Raw genomic sequence first — 22,099 nt, 5'->3', positions numbered from 1 at the left:
TATGCTCCACTCGAGCCTCCTCCCGTCTTTCTTCATCTAAATCTATCAGCATAACCCTCTATTCCCTTCTCCCTCATATGCTTGTCTAGCCTCCCCTTAAATGCATCTATACTTTTCACTTCAACCACTCCCTGTGATAGCGAGTTCCACATTCTCACCATTCTTTGGGTAAAGAAGTTTCTTCTGAATTCCCTATTGGACTTCTTGGTGACTATCTTATATTGATGGCCTCTAGTTATGCTCTTCTCCACAAGTGGAAATATTCTCTCTGTATCCACTCTATCAAAACCTTTCATAATTTTAAAGACCTCTATTAGGTCACCCCTCAGCCTTCTTTTTTCAAGAGAAAAGAGACCCAGCCTGTTCATCCTTTCCTAATAGGTATACCCTCGCATTTCTGGTATCATCCTTATAAATCTTCTCTGCACCCTCTCCAGTGCCTCTATATCCTTTTTATAATATGGCAACCAGAACTGTACGCAATACTCGTAAGTGTGGTCTAACCAAGGTTCGATACAGGTTTAGCATAACTTCCCTACTTTTCAATTCTATACCTCTAGAAATAAACCCTAGTGCTTGGTTTGCTTTTTTTATGGCCTTGCTAACCTATGTCGCAACTTTTAGTGATTTGTGTATTTGTACTCCGAGAGTGACCTCTACCAAAATGTAATACCTCACAGTTATCTATGTTGAACTTCATTTGCCAATTATACGCCCAATCTGCAAGTTTATTAATGTCCTCCTGTAATTTGTTGCAGTCCTCCTCAGTATTGACTGTTTCCCCAATTTGGTGTCATCCGCAAATTTAGAAATTATGGCCTAGAAATTCATTAAGGCGCTGCCAGCTTTGCGGCCAGTTACCGCCTAAAGAGGGCTTCTGCGCCAAAAATGAGTTTGCGGATATTCAGCGCAGCGGTATTGGCGGCGGTAGCCATTAGCGCTGCGCCGGCACCGATGACGTCATCGGTGTGCGCAGTGCCCCGGTTGCGCCCCGAAACCGGCCCGATCCCCATATTTAGTTGCGGCCGCCTCCTCCGAAGCGGCCGCAAACAGCGACCAGAAAACGGGGCCGTGCTGTAGCCTTAGTGGGGCGCTTTAAAGGGGAAGGTGCGGCCGCCTGCCCGCACCTCCTTCCCCGGCCTCCTCCACACCCACCCCCCCCCGCGGCATTGCCGGCTGCTTTCCGCAAACCCGGCACTTCTCCGTGGTGCCGGGCTCATTTGCCGGCACTCTCCAGCGGCGATCTCCCCGTTGCAGGCAGCTCCCCCTTAAGAGAAGGAGGAGGCCTGCAGTACCGCAGCCTGCCGCTCCGCAGCGGCTGGCGCAGCGGCGCTGAAATTCAGTGTCAGCGCCCCAAGCGGAGGCGGGCACACCCTGGTATAGCGCCCGGTTCCGAATTGGGGCGCAAACACTGAATATCTGACCATCGCTAATGGCTCCCCGCCCAGCGCTAACTTTTGGGCGCGAGCGAGCTGGCCGCCCCAAAGTGAATTTCTAGGCCTATGTTTTTGATTCCAAAGTCTAAATTGTTAATATAAATTGTGAACAAGTGGTCCCAGCACTGATCCACTACCCACCTTCTGCCACTGTGAATAGTTACCCTTTAACTCACTCTCTGCTTTCTGTCTTGAAGCCAGCCAGCAATCCATTCTGCTACTTGTCCCCTGACTCCGCATTCTCTGACCTTGTTCATCAGTCTATTATGGGGTACCTTATCGAAGGCCTTTTGAAAATCTAGATAAATTACATCTACTGCATTACCCTTGTCTACTCTCTCTCCATTCCCTTACCCCTTTTACCTACCTCTTCTGTCCAATTAATATCAGGGTAGTTGAAATCCCCCACGATTATTATTCTATATTTTTTTACTAATTTCCCTAATTTGTCTGCATATTTCTTTCTCCACCTCCCTTCCACTATTGGGTGGTCTGTAGACTACCCCTATTAGTGTGATTGATCCTTTATCTTTTATCTCTATCCATATGGATTCTATTTTTGTCTTGCTGATAGCTGGGTCACTTTTTCCTACTGCCATTATGTTATCCCTAATAAGTACAGCTACTGCACCTCCCCTTTTTCCCTATCTTTTCTAAATTTGTTGCCTATGAACCGAAGTTTTGCATAAAAATCATGGAGGCAGTGAAGATATTGGTTTCTGAGTGGATCGGAGCAATGTTAAGTCACCAGTCTCCAAGTGCTTCCTCTCACACGCTATCTGCACTATGCTTCCCAACTTGAACCTGTCCCCAGCCTGAGCTTCACTCACAGCCAGGCCGTGGCCCTCAGCTTCAGGCTACAGTGTTGTTGGAATACATAAAGTTTGGGAGTTTGTTTTGCCTGACTATATTCATTTCCAAATTCATTAGTGGCTAAATAAAGAAATGAATGAAGCTAAATAAAGTTAATAAGCTCATTTATTTATTTCACCAGTGCTTTGGTTTGGGGAGCATTGGAAAGCCCTGGAGGGTTTCCTATGACACGCAGAGACGGGCCTTGTTTGAAGGGGGTAGAAAAAGAGAAGGGAGATCGATCCTCTTGAGCAGAGGCGGAAATCTTATTAAAAGGTGGGGTGGTGGCAATGTCCCTGCGAATTTTTTTTTGGGTGTGTGGCCCCGTTAATGGGCTGTGCGGACCATTCAAAATTTCCGCACATGCGCGGTTTTTCCATTTAAAAGCCACTGAGCAGCCTGCGTGGGACCTCCAGACCGCTGCGTGACTGCGTAACTTAACGGGAACACTGGGCGGTGGGTATCTCCTGGGACAGCTGCCTCGTGTTACAGCGTATCGTCTGGGTCATAGTGAACCACACCAGCAGTATTCTCTTGGAGTCAGAGACACCAACAGCATTGCATTATAGTGTCTTACTGCTCCAGCACCACCGTGTGTCTGACATTCAGAACTGCAGCTTCCTTTGGCAGTATTTACTTGCAGCCGAGAAACTGGAGTATTTAAAAAAAAAAATCAAGGAAAGTAAAAATGCATGCAAAAAGAAAAAACAGCGGAAAGAAAGGGTATGGAAATGAGGAAATAAAACAGAGGGGGAAGAAAATCCAAAGAAACAAACTAAAAATTTAACAAAGGGGGAGGTGGTAGGCCAGGGAGAAATTTAAAGTTCGACTTATCACAGTGAAGTTTAAAAAATTTGCTGCAAATTTCTGGACCTGTAACCTTTTGCTGTGAGGGCCAGTGGATTACTGTGGACACCGAACCTGGACCAGTAATCTAGAAAAGAACATTTGGACACTTGCAGTGAATATCAATCCTATGCTGTTCTTCATTAGCACCTACAACAAAGAATCTTCATTGTGAAAGCGGAACAAGTACACCCTCCCTGTACTCTTCATCTAACTAGTGTCTTCTCAACAAGAGGGCCAGATGATGGGGTTGATTGTGAGTCTTTGTAAAGTCTTTCCCATTCATTGAGAACATGAGAATAGGCCAAAACATGAGAATGCATGTTTGCTAACCAAACTCACAAAAACAATTAAATAATCTGTTCAGATTTACTCAAACCCAGCCATTGTCAAAACAAGGAAACTGGCCCATCATGATACTGTATTGTTTTAACCATTAGCCTCACATCTAAGTGGTTACAGCTTCAAAGTCACAGGGATACTGGACATCCAGTCACTCGTGAATCTCCCACAAGGCCTTTAGGTGGGGCACCCACTGGAAGTAAAGTTTCTCATTGGAGACATAAACTTACATTGTCTCGCCGAGGCAAATCTGCCCCCTGTCAGCAGAACATGGAGCAGCACTGATGATTGTAGTCGTGGAGAAGTCCTTGGCTCTGTCCACCCCATCCTCCTGGCTGAAGGAATATACCCGGAAAGGAGAGGCCTTGAGCAGGAAGAGGCATATTCCCATGATGCACTGAGCCAAATAAGCATAATCAGTGCATTAATGAGGCAGTTCCAGTAAAAATCCCTTACAACGAACAGGAACTCTATTTGGCCAGCACGGCAGATGCTATGCCCGTTGCCTTATAATTAACTTGTCAATTTTTTTAATCCTTAAAAGAAAAATAGCCTTAAGCAGCTGCCAAGATAAGAATTTCAGGTTTGCAGCAGAACATTTTTTCATCAGTATTTTCTTTAAAATTTCCTAACGACGATGTGTTTTTACCCAAATAGTTTTATAGATTATATTGTAACACTGTGCCATACAGACCGGGAAGGTTCCAGAATTCAATCTCAGTCTATGTTGAGTTCGCTAATCTGAGTCAGGCTTCCAGTCAAGTTGCTATAAGTAGCCTCCCTAGTTAGAGAGGGGAAAAATCAGCCAAGGTTTTCCACTCCTAATCATTACCCAGTGCCTCTTGCTGGAAAGTGTGTGCGTGGACGACAGGACTGTGCTCAGCTGTGATGTCCCCACAACCGAATAGCCTGCCACGACTCAATTGTCCCGGTTCACACATTATGAATACCTACTTGGGTGAGGTACCATTGGGTGGCTGGTGCCCAAGGATCTGCAGTGCAGTCAGTGACTTCAGCAGAAACGGGGTAAAAAGGGGAAAAAACACAATCGTCAAAGGCACTTTTGTACATGAACATGAATTCCCATTTCACAGTGGAAGTTCCACCCTCCTAGAAATATACCAGAATGGTCTTGATTGGGTTGCACAATAGTCCTGTAATAAACTTACATTACTGGTGCGTAGGAATGTTCATGAACCACCAGTGGGGACATGAAATCAAAATGAACAGAAATAGATTTTTCCAACTCAATGCAAAATAACGGTTACCGTCTGTGTAATATTAATGTTCTGTCGCTGGGTGTTTTGAACACATTTCAGGATTAAGCAGTGGCCCAGATTTTCCTGCAACAGTGAGATCAGTGACGTACACGGTAAATCTCGCCTTCTAGCGCGCCGATCTCGCAGTTGATAACTTCCTCCATATTTTCCTGCACTTTTAATTATAATGCGCCGTAGCGAGCACAGCGGCGAATCAGAAGCGGCACAGCCAATGGCCAATGTTTATCTCAGCTTTTAGTGCTTGCAAGTAATGACCAAACATTGGAACATAATATTTTGACACAAGGTTTCCTGCACTGCAATGATCTTATTGTGACAGAGGGCAAAAACATTTTTAAATTTTCAAACGTACCCGCTCCGAGCCCCTTGCCAAAAGACGGCTCATTTCAAGTGCAGAGCACTTCCGACGGCAGTACCAAAGCTGAAATCGATACTCGTTGACTGCCATATGAGCTCCTTCTCCGATGTCGGCAGTGGGGTGACTCTGACAGCTCGTCTGCGGAGGTGGCACCAGCCCAGGTGGGAATCAACATGTACCAGTTTTAGTTCCAGTACGGACGGTGGAACTGCTCTCCACTGAGGCAAAGAACCATCTTTCGCAAGGGACTCAGAGGGTACGTTAGAAAATTTAAATAAATTGGCCACCGAGTTATCAATTTCAATTTGTCACAAGAAGATCACCGCATAGCAGGAAACCTTTGTGTCTTGCCTGCCCCAGTTCTAGTTACATCATTGCCGTAATGTTATTCACATCGATGTTAATCCAATTGAGGTCATTACGTTTTGATTTATAAGTAAATCTCTCATTTGATTTGAAATAAATTATAACAACACAAAACAACTTCTTACAGTTAATATCGAATGGGTGCTTTGAAATAAATCAGACTCTTTGTAAGTTACCGGGAGCTAAGCAAACGAGCTCAGGCCAACGGGGAAGCATGAGGATCCTGTCTCGGAGCAATAACTCACGCTGCTGCTCGGTCACCAAAGCCATTATTTTTAAGTCAATGTGGCAGTGGATGAGAAATGGCTTTAATCCAGGTAAATGGTGACCGCCAGTGATTTTAATGGGGGGGGGAGGAGTATAATAATTCACTGTTTTAGGCGAGGGAAACAGTGAGGCGGCACAAAGGTCCCAGGAAAATATGACGTGGCATAAATCACTTACTCCATAATTTTCTCTTTGTTTTGCGCCTTTTCAAGTGTCCCTACATCATAGAGGTGAAGTCCCCAGGAAGATCTGGGCCATTGCATTTAGGGAATTTTTTCTAATGGTTTAAAGAGGGAGTAATACCCAATGATCATGTCAGAGGTCATGCTGTTGTGTAGCTGACTGTTATAGTGAAGATCTACAGCAATCAATAACTTAGCTTGGGAACATGTTTGGGAGATTCTGCTGGCCTGAGTGAAATGATTTTAGAGTTACGTATCCAATCAATCTTTATTCATGCAAAAGTTATGGGAATATTATCACAAATGACTACTGAAGGTGAGTTAATTACAAAATTTAAGAGGGAATTAGATAAATAGGAAAATATTAAATAGTATTGGTAAAGGGCAAAAAAAATGAGATTAGACAGCTCCGATGTGGCACTAGCACCAGAACAGATATTATGGGCGAAATGGCTTTCTTCGTGCTGACATGTTTATGAAATAGAAAGATTTTTTATTTACATATATCGAGAGAGTACATGGGAGCAAGAGTGAGAGTGAAAGAAAAGGAATTAAAAAATGATGGGACCCAGAGACCAATAAAAAAAGTACCAAGGGTGGGAGGTCTCGCTATGGACTGCTGTTTTCTAACTGGCTTATTTTACTTTATCTTCTGAACTACACCTCAAAATGTAGTAACATTTCATTTTACTATAAGAAAACATACAGATCAACCAAAGTACAGCGTCACAGAAACCACTTGTGTAAGGTTTGATTACCACTGTGTTTGGACACTGAAGAGAAATGCTGAATTTCTGCACTTACCTTCCAGAGCGTCATCTCCTACTTCTTCATAATTCTACAAACAAAACAAGTTATGTATAAAGGAGTGTTTTTGTTTTAAAATCTGCACATGCCAACATACTGCTGGTTACTTTTTGCTTTTGCCACTTCCCTGCACAAAATGCATTTGAAATGATGCTATCAATGGTCATCGAGAACTCAGAGGCCCATGTGAAATTGTTAGCATTCATTTAAAAGCAACATAACTGAATGGTTTCATCAACAGGTGGGAGAAGCTCTGCTTGCTAGAACTGTGCGGCAACAAAGCTTTTTAGCAAGGCCAAACATATGACTCTAGGTGGTCAAGCTTTGCAGCTGTTACAAAACGTCTAGAGAGGATCAAGGGGGCAGTGGAACCACAAAACAACAAAAGGGAAAGAAGTACATCATTATGAGCAGAAGAAAGACTTGCTGCGTAGTGGCTGAATGAAGCAGATAGTTTCAACCCAATTCACTGCAAGACACTTCATCTTTAATCACCAAAGCATTCAATCAACTTTACGTTGTCCATATGCTTAGCAGCGCAATGAAGGTGCTTTGTTGGAGCTTAATTCTTTCTAACCAAAATGTACATAGAGAATGCACAATGGGGGGGGGATTCTGTAGAATACTAAGCCCACAAAGGTGACGGAGATTTCAAAGTGCTCTCCACATTTAACACAGATCACACTAAATAAAGATACGATGGAAGAAAATTTGTCTCTTCTATTTCTTACCATAATTGCTGTATCAACAGAATACTTGTTAGCAAGCTGTTTGAATATGGGACTCACAAGCAGGACATAAGAACATAAGAATTAGGAGCAGGAGTAGGCCATACAGCCCCTCGAGCCTGTTCCGCCATTCAATAAGATCATGGCTGATCATCGACCTCAACTCCACTTTCCTGCCTGATCCGCATATCCCTCGATTCCCTGATAGTCCAAAAATCTATCTATCTCAGCCTTGAATATACTCAACGACTGAGCATCCACAGCCCTCTGGGGTAGGGAATTCCAACGATTCACAATCCTCTGAGTGAAAAAATTCCTCCTCCGTTCAGTCTTAAATGGCCGATCCCTTATCCTGAGACTATGGCCCCTATGACTCTCCAGCCAGGGGAAACAATCTCTCAGCATCTACCCTGTCAATCCCCCTCAGAATCTTATATGTTTCAAATCTTAAATTCATCTTGCTTTTTGTGGATAGGTCAAAACCGGGCAAGTTTCCACATTGTCACGTAAATGCAATGTCATAGCCAAGCTATTACAGTACATTTATGACACTTGCATCTACCTGACAATGTGGAAACTTGCCCAGGTGTGACCTAGTACTTCCAGAACCAGGTGGCCCCTTAGCCAAGTTACTACAGTGTAATTAAGGGGGGAGCTGGTTCTGGTGTGCAGGTCTTCAGCACATAGAAACATAGAAGATAGGAGCAGGACCTACACAACTCGCTCACACTTGCTGCACTCTTGATTTACTTGACTTCCCAATTGTGGAATAACTTCCATATTGAATAGCCGGTCATCAATTTATAGTCCGTGGTTTCATAATTTCAAATTGCCTCAATATAGATCCTTCTCCCCTCCACCACCCACCCGAATTCTTAACACACGGTGCAGGAATAGGTGGATGGGGAGAAGTACCATGAGGTAGAGAGCAAGGGCAAGATCAACGCCCAACAACAGAGACTTTGGGCTGGATTTTATCAATGGAGGCGTGTAGGAGGCGGGACTACAACTTTTGGGGTTGTAGTCCCGCCTCCATCGACTTGTGACCAACCCACGCGATTTTCACTTGATTGACCTTGTTGAGGCCAATTAAGGGTTACCCGGCAACGGGTGACGTCACAGATTGACATTTCATCTATCAAGAGCTTTTGACAGATGAAATTATCAGCGTTTTCAAACACGGACAATCTGTACACTAAGTTAATTCCTTCCTCTCAGGCTGATTTAAGAGATCTCTCCAGAACAGAAAGCTGAATGTTGCAACTTTTGACAGCTCGCGGCCATTCTGCTTTCTGTGCCGGTGAGATGAGGGACTCCCGAGACCTGAAGGAAGGAAGGCTGTAAAGGTAAGTAAAACTTATTTAAGCACTTTACACACACCAAACACACTTACCTCTGCACTCATGCACACATCACTCACCTGAACACCGGACATCTCGAACCCTCCAAGCCCTTCAACTCAACGGTCCGCCTCGCTAACTTGGTGTGGTTTGGAGCCGTCGGGAATCCCACACTTCAGCAATAAAAATAGGGATTAGGCTAAAAACTGCCTGTTAACAGGCAGTTAATTGGCACTAATCCCCTTCCCGCCTCGGGGAGGCGGGTCCCAGCACAGGTCGGGTATCTGCCTCCTTTGAAACTGGCATGGAGGTGGGTTGGGGGCAGGTTGGGTTCGTGCCCCCCGATTTCACGATTTTAACCCCCCACACGCCTCCAATCCCGCCTCAACGGCTCAATGAAAATCGAGCCCTTTAACTTTAGTGAAAATTAAGTAGAGGGCTTATATAGATGCTACAAAATATTCGTACAGGACTCATTTGATTGGTTTTCATGAGACTTGTCGAACATAATGTAACAAATACAAACCAGGGTGGGGGGAGGGAGCTGGTGGTTTAGGTCTCTAGATTTTCAATAACTTTACCTGCATGGCACTTTGAGTATAGCCATATTGTTGGTAGCTGTAGCTATAGCTGCCAGTGTACTGATCATATCCCCACTGAGTATAGTAGTTCTGGTATGGTTGGTAATACTGGCTGTAGTTGTAGGTATATGCCTGGCTGTAGTCTGGTGGCTTCACTACACGATTTCTGAAAGTTAAAAGTAATTTCATTCATTACAACAGGACAAAAAGATACAGTATTGTGTACACTAAATAGCAGAGATCCCTCCAGTATAAAGTTATTGCTGACTACATGTTCTAGTTACCAAAAGAACCAATAAGCAAGCAAATGCATTTAACAGACATAACTGCAAAATAGCTCTTTTTAGCTCAGCCTTGACTATAATTATGCCCTTTTGGAAATTAGATCTAGTTTTAATGTCCTACATGCTTCATTTTAAATGTTAAATATTATTATAATAATATACAGTGAAGCACACTTAAGTACACATCTGTTAAATGCACACTTTTTCAGAACTGCAACTCTTTTGCCATTAAGCCAATGTTAAATGTTCTGGCTAAATGCACAGTGGTGTTAAACGCACATTTTCTTAAGTGCTGAATTTTTCACAGCTTCTAATGGGCCACTCACACAAATGCACAGATCTTCATTGCACCAAAGTTAATCACTGCAGATGTGCCCCTTTGAGGTACTGGTAAGTCCAAGTGACACAATACAGGAAACTTTTTTTTATCCAGCACGGACGGGACCGACGTGGTGCCGGTTCATCAAAAATTCCGGATAACCGAAAGCTATAGTAAAAGATACGGAGCTGAGAGCTCCGTATAAAGCAACAAACCCTGTTGCTTAGCAACAGGTTCAAAACAATGGCCACAAGTTGCAAGCGTCTCTGTAGCTTAGCAACAGCTGCAGCCACACCCTTGCACAGCAACACATGGAGGAAGGCAAGTAATAAAAGTTACCTGAACCTACTCCTGAATTTTGCCGGTTAACCGAGATTTCCAGTTATTTAGGTGCTGGTAAATCGAAAGTTTCCTGTAGTATCAATCAACCACAATGCTCCTGGACAACTGCTTAAGTGAATGTTGACACTGCGGCACTGCCAAACTGTGCTAAAGGTATACAGTGTTATATTTGACAGTGTACCGATAAACAAAAAGCACTACAACTTTAAACACTAATTGCTCAAACTATTCTTCAGGCCATTAACTTTTACATCTTTTGCATACTTTGCATGTATTTCTTTCTCTTGCCTAAGAGATAAACCTCTTCAAGACTGGTGATCGGTCCCACCTAACCCACGCTCCTATCTGTCAGTGATTCTCTGTTTCAATGGAGTGCTTCTATCAGGAGACAGGGAGAAACCACCTTTATGGGGTCAGTCTTGGTTAAGCATTCTTGCCCGAGTCAGAAAGTCGTGGGTTCAAGCTCCACCCCAGAGATCTGTGCCCAGAATCAAAGCTGACACTTTAGTGCAGTACTGAGGGCGTGCTACATTGTCGGTTTTGCCGTCTTTCGGATGCGACGTTAAACTGAGGCCCTGATTGCCCTCTCAAGTGGACGTAAAGGATCTCATGGCACTATTCAAAGAGCAGGGGAGTTATTGCCGGTGTCCTGGCCAATAATGATCCCTCAACCAACATCACTAAAAATAGATTATCTGGTCATGTATCGCACTGCTGTTTGTGGGACCTTGCCATGTGCAAATGGCTACGCATTTCCCTACATTACAACGGTGACTACACTTCAAAAGGTACTTAATTGGCTGTAAAGCACTTTGGAACGTCCCGAGGTCATGTAAGGTGCTATATAAATGCAAGTCCTTTCCTTTCTTAATAGCAAACCAAGTGTTGTCCTGAACAAACTTAACAACTTACGTGCTTTTCCTAGAGGCTTCCCTACACTACAGTGTATTACCTGATTATTAAAAAAAACGAGTATATCTGGCTATCAATGGCCCTACTCCTCTCCAACGTCTCTTTGGATGTCCTCACTCCCAATTCTCTCACAGGGAATCTATCTCATTACCCTTACTCCGCTTGACACTAGTGGTACAGTGCCTTGTCTAGTTCTTTCTTAAAATGAAATGAGGAAGGTTGCCGGACGTTTTTTCATCTGATCCTACTTGTAAGCTTTATCTTCCAGGTCTGTTTATATTCTCCTTAAATCAAAAGAAATTCCACATTTCATGTCACTCACACATCTACTCACTGGCACTCAGCGATTTCAATGACAGTTCAGTTAAATACACCGGCTAGTTTAGTGAACGAATTTGGCTGGCAAAAAGAATTTGCCTAAAAGTAGGCTTCACTGTATCTATAAATGCAGAAATTTCTCAGCGTTTTGGAGATTGGTACAGGATTTCAAAGGTGGTAATACCATTTTTTAAAAGCTTTTAGACATTGATTTAAACTTAAACACAGGACCTCCTAAATCTTCTATGTAAATAGATTGTACAGCAACACCACTGAGGTGTTTAACTTGCTACTGCTAGTACTTCACTTTGTTTCTTCAGTTACAGCTCTGTGAAGAAATTGGGATCTTTCAGTAAAATTTGTTATGCTTTCTTTAGCCAGTGGAAACGAGTGGTCAGCATGCAGGAACCTTGGGGAGGTGGTGGGGGGAAGGAGAGAAACAGAATTACTGAGCAAATCACGCGAAACCAGTGCCATGATTTTAATGAGCCACTAAAAACTGGGAGCAAATAAAATATGCAAAACCTCAATGCGTTTCCTCAAATTGCAGTTTCTTGTTTCTAGCATTACAAAGTTACAGAAAGTGAATTTTGCAGATGTGGTACATAGAAGGTTCAAAACTGGCAAAGGGGTGAGGTTCAGAAGGAAAGGGTAGTGTAGATAATGAAGCAGTCCATGCCTGCATGCAACAAGACCTGGACGACGTTCAGGCTTGGGCTGATAAGTGGCAGGTAACATTCATGCCACAGAAGTGCCAGGCAATAACTATTGCCAACAAGCGAGAGCCTACCCACCTCCCCTTGACATTCAACGGTATTACCATCGCCGAATCCCCCACCATCAACATCCTGGGGGGTCACCATTGACCAGAAATTTAACTGGACCAGCCACATAAATACTGTTGGTCAGAGGTTAGGTATTCTGTGGCAAGTGTCTCACCTCCTGACTTCCCAAAGCCTTTCCACCATCTACAAGGCACAAGGAGTGTGATGGAACATTCTCCACTTGCCTGGATGCGTGCAGCTCCAACAACACTCAAGAAGCTCGACACCATCCAGGACAAAGCAGCCCTCCACCACCCTGCAGTACCGTGGCTGCAGTGTGTACCAGCTACAAGATGCAGTGCAGCAACTCACCAAGGTCTTCGGCAGCACCTCCCAAACCCGCGACCTCTTCCACCTAGAAGGACAAGGGCAGCAGGTGCATGGGAACACCACCACCTCCAATTTCCCCTCCAAGTCACACACCATCCTGACTTGGAAATATATCGCCGATCCTTCATCGTCACTGGGTCAAAATCCTGGAACTCCCTCCCTAACAGCACTGTGGGAGTACCTTCACCACACGGACTGCAGCGGTTCAAGGTGGCGGCTCACCACCACCTTCTCAAGGGCAATTAGGGATGGGCAATAAATGCTGGCCTTGCCAGCGACGCCCACATCCCATAAACGAATAAATAAAAAGCGCAACACCCAACGTTTGTGCCTCTCTCCAATGTTGCTTACGTTTTTGGTATCGCCACACTCAGCCTTAAAGCTTTCCCCCCGACGCCAACAGCACCTTGACACTCAGCAAGTGCTCGTTTCTGTTCAGCTTCATCAGAGAACTTCACAAAGCCATAACCTCTGTAAAAGAAAGGAACTCTCTCTGTTATATTTCATGTCACTGTTTATCTCTAATCTGGTTACTTTTAGATGGGTAACCTGGGAACGGGGGTCAGGGGTGGGGCGAGAGAAAGGATGGACTTCACAGTGTTTGGAGTCAAGGGTTACATTAAACAGATAGCGGAAAGCAAGTTGCAAGGCTCTGATGAGTTAATGAACTAAAAAAGTTACAGCTCGAGTAGTTTATTTGTATCAATCTCAAATTAGATTTTCTTTGTTCCAGCCGTCACCTTCCCTTGCATCGAAATGCTGTAGAAATATATACAAATTCTGATTTATTTTAATTTGAAAAAAATTGCACTTGCGAGTAGCACCAAGGGGAGCAACAAGTTGATCAGTGAGATACTAGAACTAGCATGTAAACAAGCGCAGGATGCAAGCGCTATGTAATAGGCAAACGTGTGGCTCTTAATGCCCTCAGTGCAACTAGGGATAGGAGCAATAAATGCTACCGTGCCAGTGTCACCCATATACAATGTTCCCGCTGAGCTGCGCAGTGGTCTGGAGGTCCCGCGCAGGCCGCAAACCGGCTTTTCAATGGGAGATTTCGCACATGCGCAAAATTCTGAATGGGGCACGCAGCCCGTAAAAGGGACCGCACAGCCAAAAAAATTAGGGGGAACATTGCCCATATACCAAGAAAATATTTTTCAAAATGATATTTAAAAAAAGTGGGTTATCCCCAATCTTGCACACATTTATTTAAATATATATATTTTTTTTAATGTACTTTTCTTCTCTCCTGAAGTCTCCCTGTACCACACCGTTACTGGCTACAAAGACAATTGGAGGCTGCTTCCAAACCTTATTACACTATAGCCTGCAGCTAGGAAGGATGAAAAGAGTGACCTGGGATGTTTTTCCCTTTGTCTTTGGACCCCTGTGGGGTCGTGCTGGCATCTGCTTGGTGCCTACCCTTTGTGGTGTGGTTGGCAGCAGGTGCTCGGTGTGATGACGGATTGTAAGCGTCATCTTGCATCTTCCACTCTGTGACACAGTGTGTATGGTGTCAATGCATTGTGCTGCTCCACCCATACATTGTACCAATCATTGGTTCTAAGGCATCACAAGTGCAGATATTGACCATCATGACTGCTTCTGGACTGTATGTGGTATAAATAGTGACTGTAGCACAAAGAACATTGAACTTATCGCTAATGTAAATATATAAATGCTACATACTTGGAGTTTCCCAGATTGTCCAATACCACTTTTCCTCCTCTACATGTGGGGTACTTTTCAACAAAAAACTCGTAAAGCATCCCATCATCCACTTCTGGTGTTAAGTCTCCAACAAACAGTGAGTATTCAGGACTAGGGGAAATGTGTGACAGAACATTAATGCCCAAGCATTAAATTTAAAAACAAACTTTCAAGTGAAAAGATATAACATAAAAGTATCCATTATTAAAATGATCCCAAATGCATTAAACTAGAGAGACAAATTCTGTTTTATTTTCAGCAGTAGTGGTATACAGTGAAACATGCATGTACACTGTTAAGAAAGTCAATCCATCTTGTTCCCTAAGCCAACCAATTTATCTAACTGTTTTGCAGCATTTTTTAAATACAAGTAATGTTTAATTTTCATACTTAGGCACTGGTCTTAGATCTTCATCTCAGTTTATGGCTCTTGGTCGATAGGAATTAAGGTTGGCAAAACACAGAGACTACATGTTACTGAAATGTGTCACTGATGGATAAGAACAGCATGGCTATTACACTGCATCACTGGCATGAATACCACCTCAACGTTTCTGGCAACAACAACTACTTACATTGATATAGCATCTTTAACATAGGAAAACATTCCAAGGCACTTCCCAGGACTGTTATCAGATAAAAGTTGACCCTGAGCCATTAGGAGGGGTGATTAAAAGCTTGATCAAAGAGGTAGGTTTTAAGGAGAGTTGGAGACATTTAGGGTGGGAACGCCAAATCTTGGGACCTAGACGGCAGAAGGCACGGCCACCAATGGTAGGGCCAAGGGAGTGGGGGGGATGTGTAAAAGGTCAGAGTTTATGGAGGGTGGAAGATGGGATGCCGGCCAGGAGAGTGTTGGAACAGTCGATTCTGGAGGAAACAAAGGCATGGATGAGGGTTTCAGCAACAGATGGGCTGAGGTGGGGCGGAGATGGGCGATGATACAGAGGAGGAAGTAGACAGTCTTGGTGATGGAGAGGATATGGGGGTTAGAAACTCAGCTCAGAATCAAATAGGGCGTCAAGGTCGCAAACAGTCTGGTTCGGCCTGAGACAGTGACCAGGGAGGGCGATGGAGTTGGTGGTGAGGGAACAGAGTTTGCAGTGGGGCCAAAGACAATGGCTTCGGTTTTCCCAATGTTTAAATGGATGAAATTGTGGCGCATTCAGGACTTAATGTTGGACAAGAGGCGGTCTGACAACACAGATGCAGTGGAGGGGTCGAGAGAGATGGTGCTGAGGTAGAGCTGGGTGTCGTCAGCGTGCATGTGGAATCTGAGGTCATACTTCTGAATGTAGTCGCCAAGGGGCAGCATGTAGATGAAAAAAGGAGGCCAAGGATAGATCCTTGGGGGACTCCAGAGGTAACGGTGTGGGAAGAGAAGCCATTTCTGGAGATTCTCTGCTTACGACTGTATAGATAAGAGTGGAACCAGGCGAGGGCAGTCCCACTCACCCGGACAACGGAAGAGTGGTGTTGAAGGAGGATGGTGTAGTCGATATGTCAAAGGCTGCAGATAGGTTGCGAAGGATGAGGAGGGCTAGTATACCTTGCCCACAGTCACCGAGGATGTTGTTTGTAACTTTGATTAGGGCCGTTTCAGTGCAGTGTCAGGGCGGAAAGCTGATTGGAGTGATTCAAACATGGAGTTGCTGGAAGATGGGCATGGATTTTGGAGACGACAGCACGTTCAAGGACTTTGGTGAGGAAAGGATGATGGGGTGGTAGCTTGCAAGGACAGAGGGTGATAATGGCAGAGTTGAAAGGGAAGGAAAGGAAACCATTTACAACGTCAGTAAGTATGAAGGCCAGGAAGGGAATGTGGTAAACCACTTTTATCGTTCACTATCGTTACACTATAGTTATCACTGTTATATCGTTACTCTATGGTTATCACTGTTCACACTGTTGTATCACTATACGAGGTCGCCTCTTGCCACGCTGCTATACCTGGGCTGACCACTGCTGACTCCGCCCATGACTCCACTTACCTGCCCAGGTATAAAGGTAGTCGACTGGCTGGCATTCCTCCTTGTTGTATCCGATCACCCACGAGGGTGGGCTCTGTTATTTAGCCAATAAAAACCTATAGTTACTTTCTTAACTCGTCGCTTTTCATTGGATGAATTGATAGGTATATCAGGGAACTTCAGTGATCAGCAGTTTAATGGGAATAGAGACGAGAGAGCAGGAGGTAGGTGGAGATAGGAAAGAAACTAGAAAAAGATGTGGGTTCAGGGCTGGGGCAGGGGAGGAACCCTTGAGGAAGCTTGACTTGGTGGGCAAGGGGATGTAAATGATGCAGCAGAAGCAGCTGAACAGATGAACTAATGATCCAGAGACGTGAGTTCAAATCCCACCACGGCAGCTGGGGAATTTAAATTCAATTAATTAAATAAATATGGAATAAAAAGCTAGTATCAGTAATGGTGACCATGAAATGATCGGATTGTTGTAAAAACCCATCTGGTTCACTAATGTCCTTTAGGGAAGGAAATCTGTCGTCCTTACCTGGTCTGGCCTATATGTGACTCCAGACCCACAGCAATGTGGTTGACTCTTAACTGCCCTCTGAAATGGCCCAGCAAGCCACTCAGTTGTAACAAACCGCTACGAAACAATAAGAATAATAAAACCGGACGGACCACCCGGCATCGTCCTCGACACCAGCTATGGACACGGCAACGGCACACCCAGCCCAGTCGACCCTGCAAAGTCCTCCTCACCAACATCTGGGGACTTGTGCCAAAATTGGGAGAGCTGTCCCACAGACTAGTCAAGCAGCAGCCTGACATCGTCATACGCACAGAATCATACCTTTCAGCCAATGTCCCAAACTCTTCCATCACCATCCCTGGGTATGTCCTGTCCCACTGGCAGGACAGACCCACCAGGGGTGGCGGCAAAGCGGTATACGGTTGGGAAGGAGTGGCCCTGGGAGTCCTCAATATTGACTCCGGACCCCATGAAGTCTCATGGCTTCAGGTCAAGCATGGGCAAGGGAACCTCCTGCTGATTACCACCTACCGCCCTCCCTCAGCTGATGAATCAGTACTCTGCCATGTTGAACACCACTTCGAAGAAGCATTGAGAGTAGCAGGGGCACAGAATGTACTCTGGGTGGGGGACTTCGAGAGAACCAACACGAGGGAAAAACCTACTTGACCTCGTCCTCCCCAATCTACCTGTCGCAGATGCATCTGTCCATGACAGTATTGGTAGCAGTGACCACCGCACAGTCATTGTGAAGACGAAGTCCCATCTTCGCCGGGGGCAAGCGGAAGCCAAGTGCAGGCAGCACAAGGAGCGCACGTCAACCCAAGCACCCGCCCCTTCAACCACCGTCTGCCCCACCTTTGACAGAGACTGTAGGTCCTGCATTGGACTCTTCAGTCACCTGAGAACTCACTTTTAATGTGGAAGCAAGTTATCCTCGGTTCCGAGGGACTGCCTAAGAAGAAGACTGCAGGGATCAGTGCTGGGGCCTCAACTATTTACAATCTATATTAATGACTTGGATGAAGGGACTGAGTGTAATGTAGCCAAATTTGCTGATGATACAAAGATAGGTGGGAAAGCAAATTGTGTGGAGGACGCAAAGAATCTCCAAAGGGATATAGATAGGCTAAGTGAGTGGGCAAATATCTGGCAGATGGAGCTTAATGTGGGAAAATGCGAGGTTATCCAATTTGGTAGGAAAAATAAGTAAGCAAATTATTATTTAAATGGGGAGAGATTACAAAATGCTGAGGTACAGAGGGATCTGGGGGTCCTTATACATGAATCACAAAGTTAACATGCAGGTACAGCAAGTAATTAGGAAGGGAAATGGAGAGTTGGCCTTTATTGCAAAGGGAATGGAGTATAAAAGTAGGGAAGTCCTGTTACAACTGTACAGGGCGTTGGTGAGACCACACCTGGAGTACTGCGTACAATTTTGGTCTCCTTATTTAAACAAGGATATACTTGCATTGAAGGCAGTTCAGAGAAGGTTCACGAGGTTGATTCCGGAGATGAAGGGGTTGTCTTATGAAGAAAGGTTGAGCAGGTTGGGCCTGTACTCATTGGAGTTTAGAAGAATGAGAGGGGATCTTATTGAAACATACAAGATTCTGAAGGGGTTTGACAGGGTAGATGCACAGAGGATGTTTCCCCTCGTGGGGGAATCTAGAACTAGGGGGCATAATTTCAGAATAAGGGGGCACCCATTTAAATCAGAAATGAGGAGAAATTTCTTCTCTGAGGGTCATGAATCTTTGGAATTCTCTTCCCCAGAGAGCTGTGGAGGCTGGGTCATTGAATATATTTAAGGTGGAGACAGACAGATTTTTGAACAATAAGGGAGTCAAGGGTTATGGGGAGCGGGCAGGGAAGTGGAGTTGAGGCCAAGATCAGATCAGCCATGATCTTATTGAATGGCGGAGCAGGCTCGAGGGGCCGAATGACCTACTCCTGCTCCTACGTCTTATGTTCTTATGAAGGCCCTGAGAGTGTGCAGAGGAGATTTACCAGAATGGTTCCGGGGATGGGGGATCTTAGCTACAAGGACAGGTTGGAGAAGCTGGATTTGTTTTCATTAGAGCAAAGGAGGTTGAAGGGTGATTTGACAGAGGTGTATAAGATTATGACGGGTTTGGATAGGTTAGACGGGGAAAGGCTGTTCCCACTAGTTGATGGTACAAGGACTAGGGGACACAGATTTAAGATTTGGGCAAGAGATACAGCGGGGATGTGAGGAAAAACTTTCTGGAACTCTCTGCCGACGGAAGTGGTGCAAGCAGAAACACTCAATGTTTTTAAGGGGAGACGGGATAGGCATTTGAGGGAAATAAACTTGCAGGGCTACGGGGATAGAGCAGGGGAATGGGACTGACTGGATTGCTCTACAGATACTCGGCACGGACTCGATGAGCTGAACGGCCTCCTTCTGTGCCGTATGACTATGACCCTCTGGGTGAAAATAATTCTCCTCAAATCCCCTTTAAAGTTCCGACCAATTACTTTATATATGCCCCCTGGTGATTGACCCTTCTGCTAAGGGAAATAGGTCCTTCCTATCCACTCTATCTAGGTCCCTCATAATTTTATACACCTCAATTAGGTCTCCCCTCAGCCTCCTCTGTTCCAAAGAAAACAAACCCAGCCTATCCAATCTTTTCTCATAGCTAAAATTCCCCAGCCCAGGCAACATCCTCGTAAATCTCCTCTGTAGCCCCTCTAGTGCAATCACATCCTTCCTGTAATGTAGTGACCAGAACTATAAGCAGTATTCTAGCTGTGGCCTAACTAGTGTTTTATACAGTTCAAGCATAACCTCCCTGCTCTTGTATTCTATGCCTCGGCTAATAAAGGCAAGTAACCCGTATGCCTTCTTAACCACCTTATCTACCTGTCATGCTACCTTCAGGGATCTGTGGACATGCACTCCAAGGTCCCTCTGATCTTCTGCACTTCTCAGTATCCTACCATTTATAGCGTATTCCCTTGCCTTGTTAGCCCTCCCCAAATGCATTACCTCACACTTCTCCAGATTTAATTCCATTTGCCACAGACCAGTCAGTCCATTGATATCTTCCTGCAGTCTGCAGCTTTCTTCTTCATTATCAACCACACGGCCAATTTTTGTAACATCTGCAAACTTCTTAATCATACTTCCTACATTCAAGTCCAAATCATTGATATATACAGGTAGAAAGTCCCGAATCCGGCAACCTCGGGACCGAGGCCGAGCCGGTTTTTCCAGACTTCGGAACATGCTTCGGATGTCCGAAAACGCCCGAACCCAGGTTGCGATATTTCCGGACTTCGGACATCAGAAACACGTGCCGAGTCCGGAAATGCCTGGGCCCAGGTTTCGATTTTTAGTAAGCCTCCCTCAGGGTGTCCAGATTCCGGAACATTTTACGGATTCCGGACCCCTGCCACCAATCGTCCCAGAGTCCGGATTCCGGAACTCCGGATTTGGGACGCTCAACCTGTACCACAAAAAGCAAAAGGACCCAGTACCGAGCCCTGCGGAACCCCACTGGAAACAGCCTTCCAGTCACAAAAACACCCTTCGACCATTTTACTGGAAACAAGAGCATCAACGGCAGAGGCGAGGGAGTGACTGAACAGATCAACAGCTGCAAAAGGTTCATAGTGAATCACCTGTTATCTGGTTGCTTTCCATAAGTGGCATAGTTAAGCTTGAATCTTCTGGGCTGCTAACAAAAACAAAACAAAATTATATTGATAGTTACTGTATATATTTCAAACAACAAGTGACTGTATATCCAAGCATTCGGAGTGGTAACTAATGCTGGTAAAGCCTCAGGAAATAAATGTTGGATATTACGCTATAATCAATTTGAAGATCCTTATATCCTCATCTTTAAAGACCTCCACGGCATTGCCCAACCCTACCTCAGTAGCCCCCTGCAGCCCTATGTCTGTGCTCCTGACACTGGTCCACTCCTCTTCATTCCATTACTGGCAGATACTCTTTCAGTCTCTGCCCTCTGGGAATCCCTGCTCAAATCTCTCTGCCCCTCCTGCTTTCACGGGCATGGTAAAGAATTTTCTTTTCATCCCATTCTGCTTATAATTTCCTCTTCCACGTGGTATTGATTTTGGTCTCCGATTTAGAAGGCGCTCTGAGATGATTTTCTAACACAAGGGTTGTTATATAAATGCAAGCCATTGTAGAATGACAGTTGTTTAAAAACTCCAGAATCCTCACTTATGCTTTCTCATAATCAAAACTTGATTTGGGGCTGAGGTATTATGTGGTCCTGAAATATTTTAGTCATCATTCTCCGCACCTCATTGCAAAATAGGCCTGTTTCAATCCTCAGTTTTGCAGTAAAATATGAAGCACTCTGGGCTAGTAATGCACTTGAATAATACTGTGTTAGCCACTATTTGTGCAATAGGCGAACTCTGTCTGTCCCTTTCAGTTAGCAAAACTATCCAAATTAAACAGATCTGGGTCAGACTTGCAATGGTAGAAACATATTCTTTAGGTATTAAAATTCTCACTTGGCAAAATAGGCAATCAGAGGGTCTGAGCAGAAATGTACATTTGCATTACAAACTAATATAACACTGTCACATCATACACAACCATATTACTCGTTAATTCGTTAATTCTTCAACAATAGGTATCTATTTTCCCTAGCATGTTCACCGAAACACTTACAGGTGAAGCACCTGGCAGTTTTTTCCCATTGATCTTAAGTAGACATCGCTCTGCAGCAGCCTGGTCTGTGAACTCTACAAAGCAGTAACCTGCTGGCGTCCTGTATGTAAACAATAATATCAAAGTTAAAAACTTAATTAAAAACACGCAGAAATCATAAAATCAGTCCAAATAACTGCATATTGCATAAGAATCCCCAACATTTTCAGGCTGATTCCCATGGAACTATAGAGTAAATAGTGCAGCAGTCGAGAAGATCTTAAGGTCATATGCTTGACAGTTGTGGTATGTTTTTATAATAGCAATAAGAAAGAACTTGTATTTCTATAGCACCTTTCATAACCTCAGAACATCTCAAAGCGCTTTACAGCCAATGAAGTACTTTTGAAGTGTAGTCACTGTTGTAATGTGGGAAGTGTGGCAGCCAATTTGCTCACACCAAGGTCTCACAAACAGAAATTACATAAATGACCAGATAATCTCTTTTAATGA

The 22,099-nt window shown here is 44.5% G+C and overlaps 1 protein-coding gene across 5 annotated transcripts in view; it reads right to left on the bottom strand.

Moving 5' to 3' along the window:
• LOC147103359 (tRNA selenocysteine 1-associated protein 1-like) overlaps nt 1-22,099 on the bottom strand; it is a 35,874-nt gene that overhangs the window by 3,502 nt on the left and 10,273 nt on the right. The window contains exons 3-9 of one of the 5 annotated variants that reach the window (XM_085962858.1): nt 21,608-21,707; nt 20,578-20,633; nt 14,407-14,538; nt 13,066-13,185; nt 9,386-9,551; nt 6,734-6,767; nt 3,707-3,873 (exon numbers count right to left, since the gene is read on the bottom strand). In XM_085962858.1, coding sequence (XP_085818984.1) covers nt 3,737-3,873; nt 6,734-6,767; nt 9,386-9,551; nt 13,066-13,185; nt 14,407-14,538; nt 20,578-20,633; nt 21,608-21,707 — 745 coding nt within the window. In that variant the 3' untranslated portion in view covers nt 3,707-3,736. The other 4 variants (XM_085962859.1, XM_085962860.1, XM_085962861.1 and 1 more) reach the window with 4 other exon arrangements.

This window comes from Somniosus microcephalus, chromosome 20 (assembly GCF_052327205.1).
Source record: "Somniosus microcephalus isolate GS21.2 chromosome 20, FLI_Smic_1.0, whole genome shotgun sequence".
Taxonomy (NCBI): Eukaryota; Metazoa; Chordata; class Chondrichthyes; order Squaliformes; family Somniosidae; genus Somniosus; species Somniosus microcephalus.
Note: the sequence above shows the minus strand (reverse complement) of the source record. Positions and strands in the feature narration are given on the sequence as shown.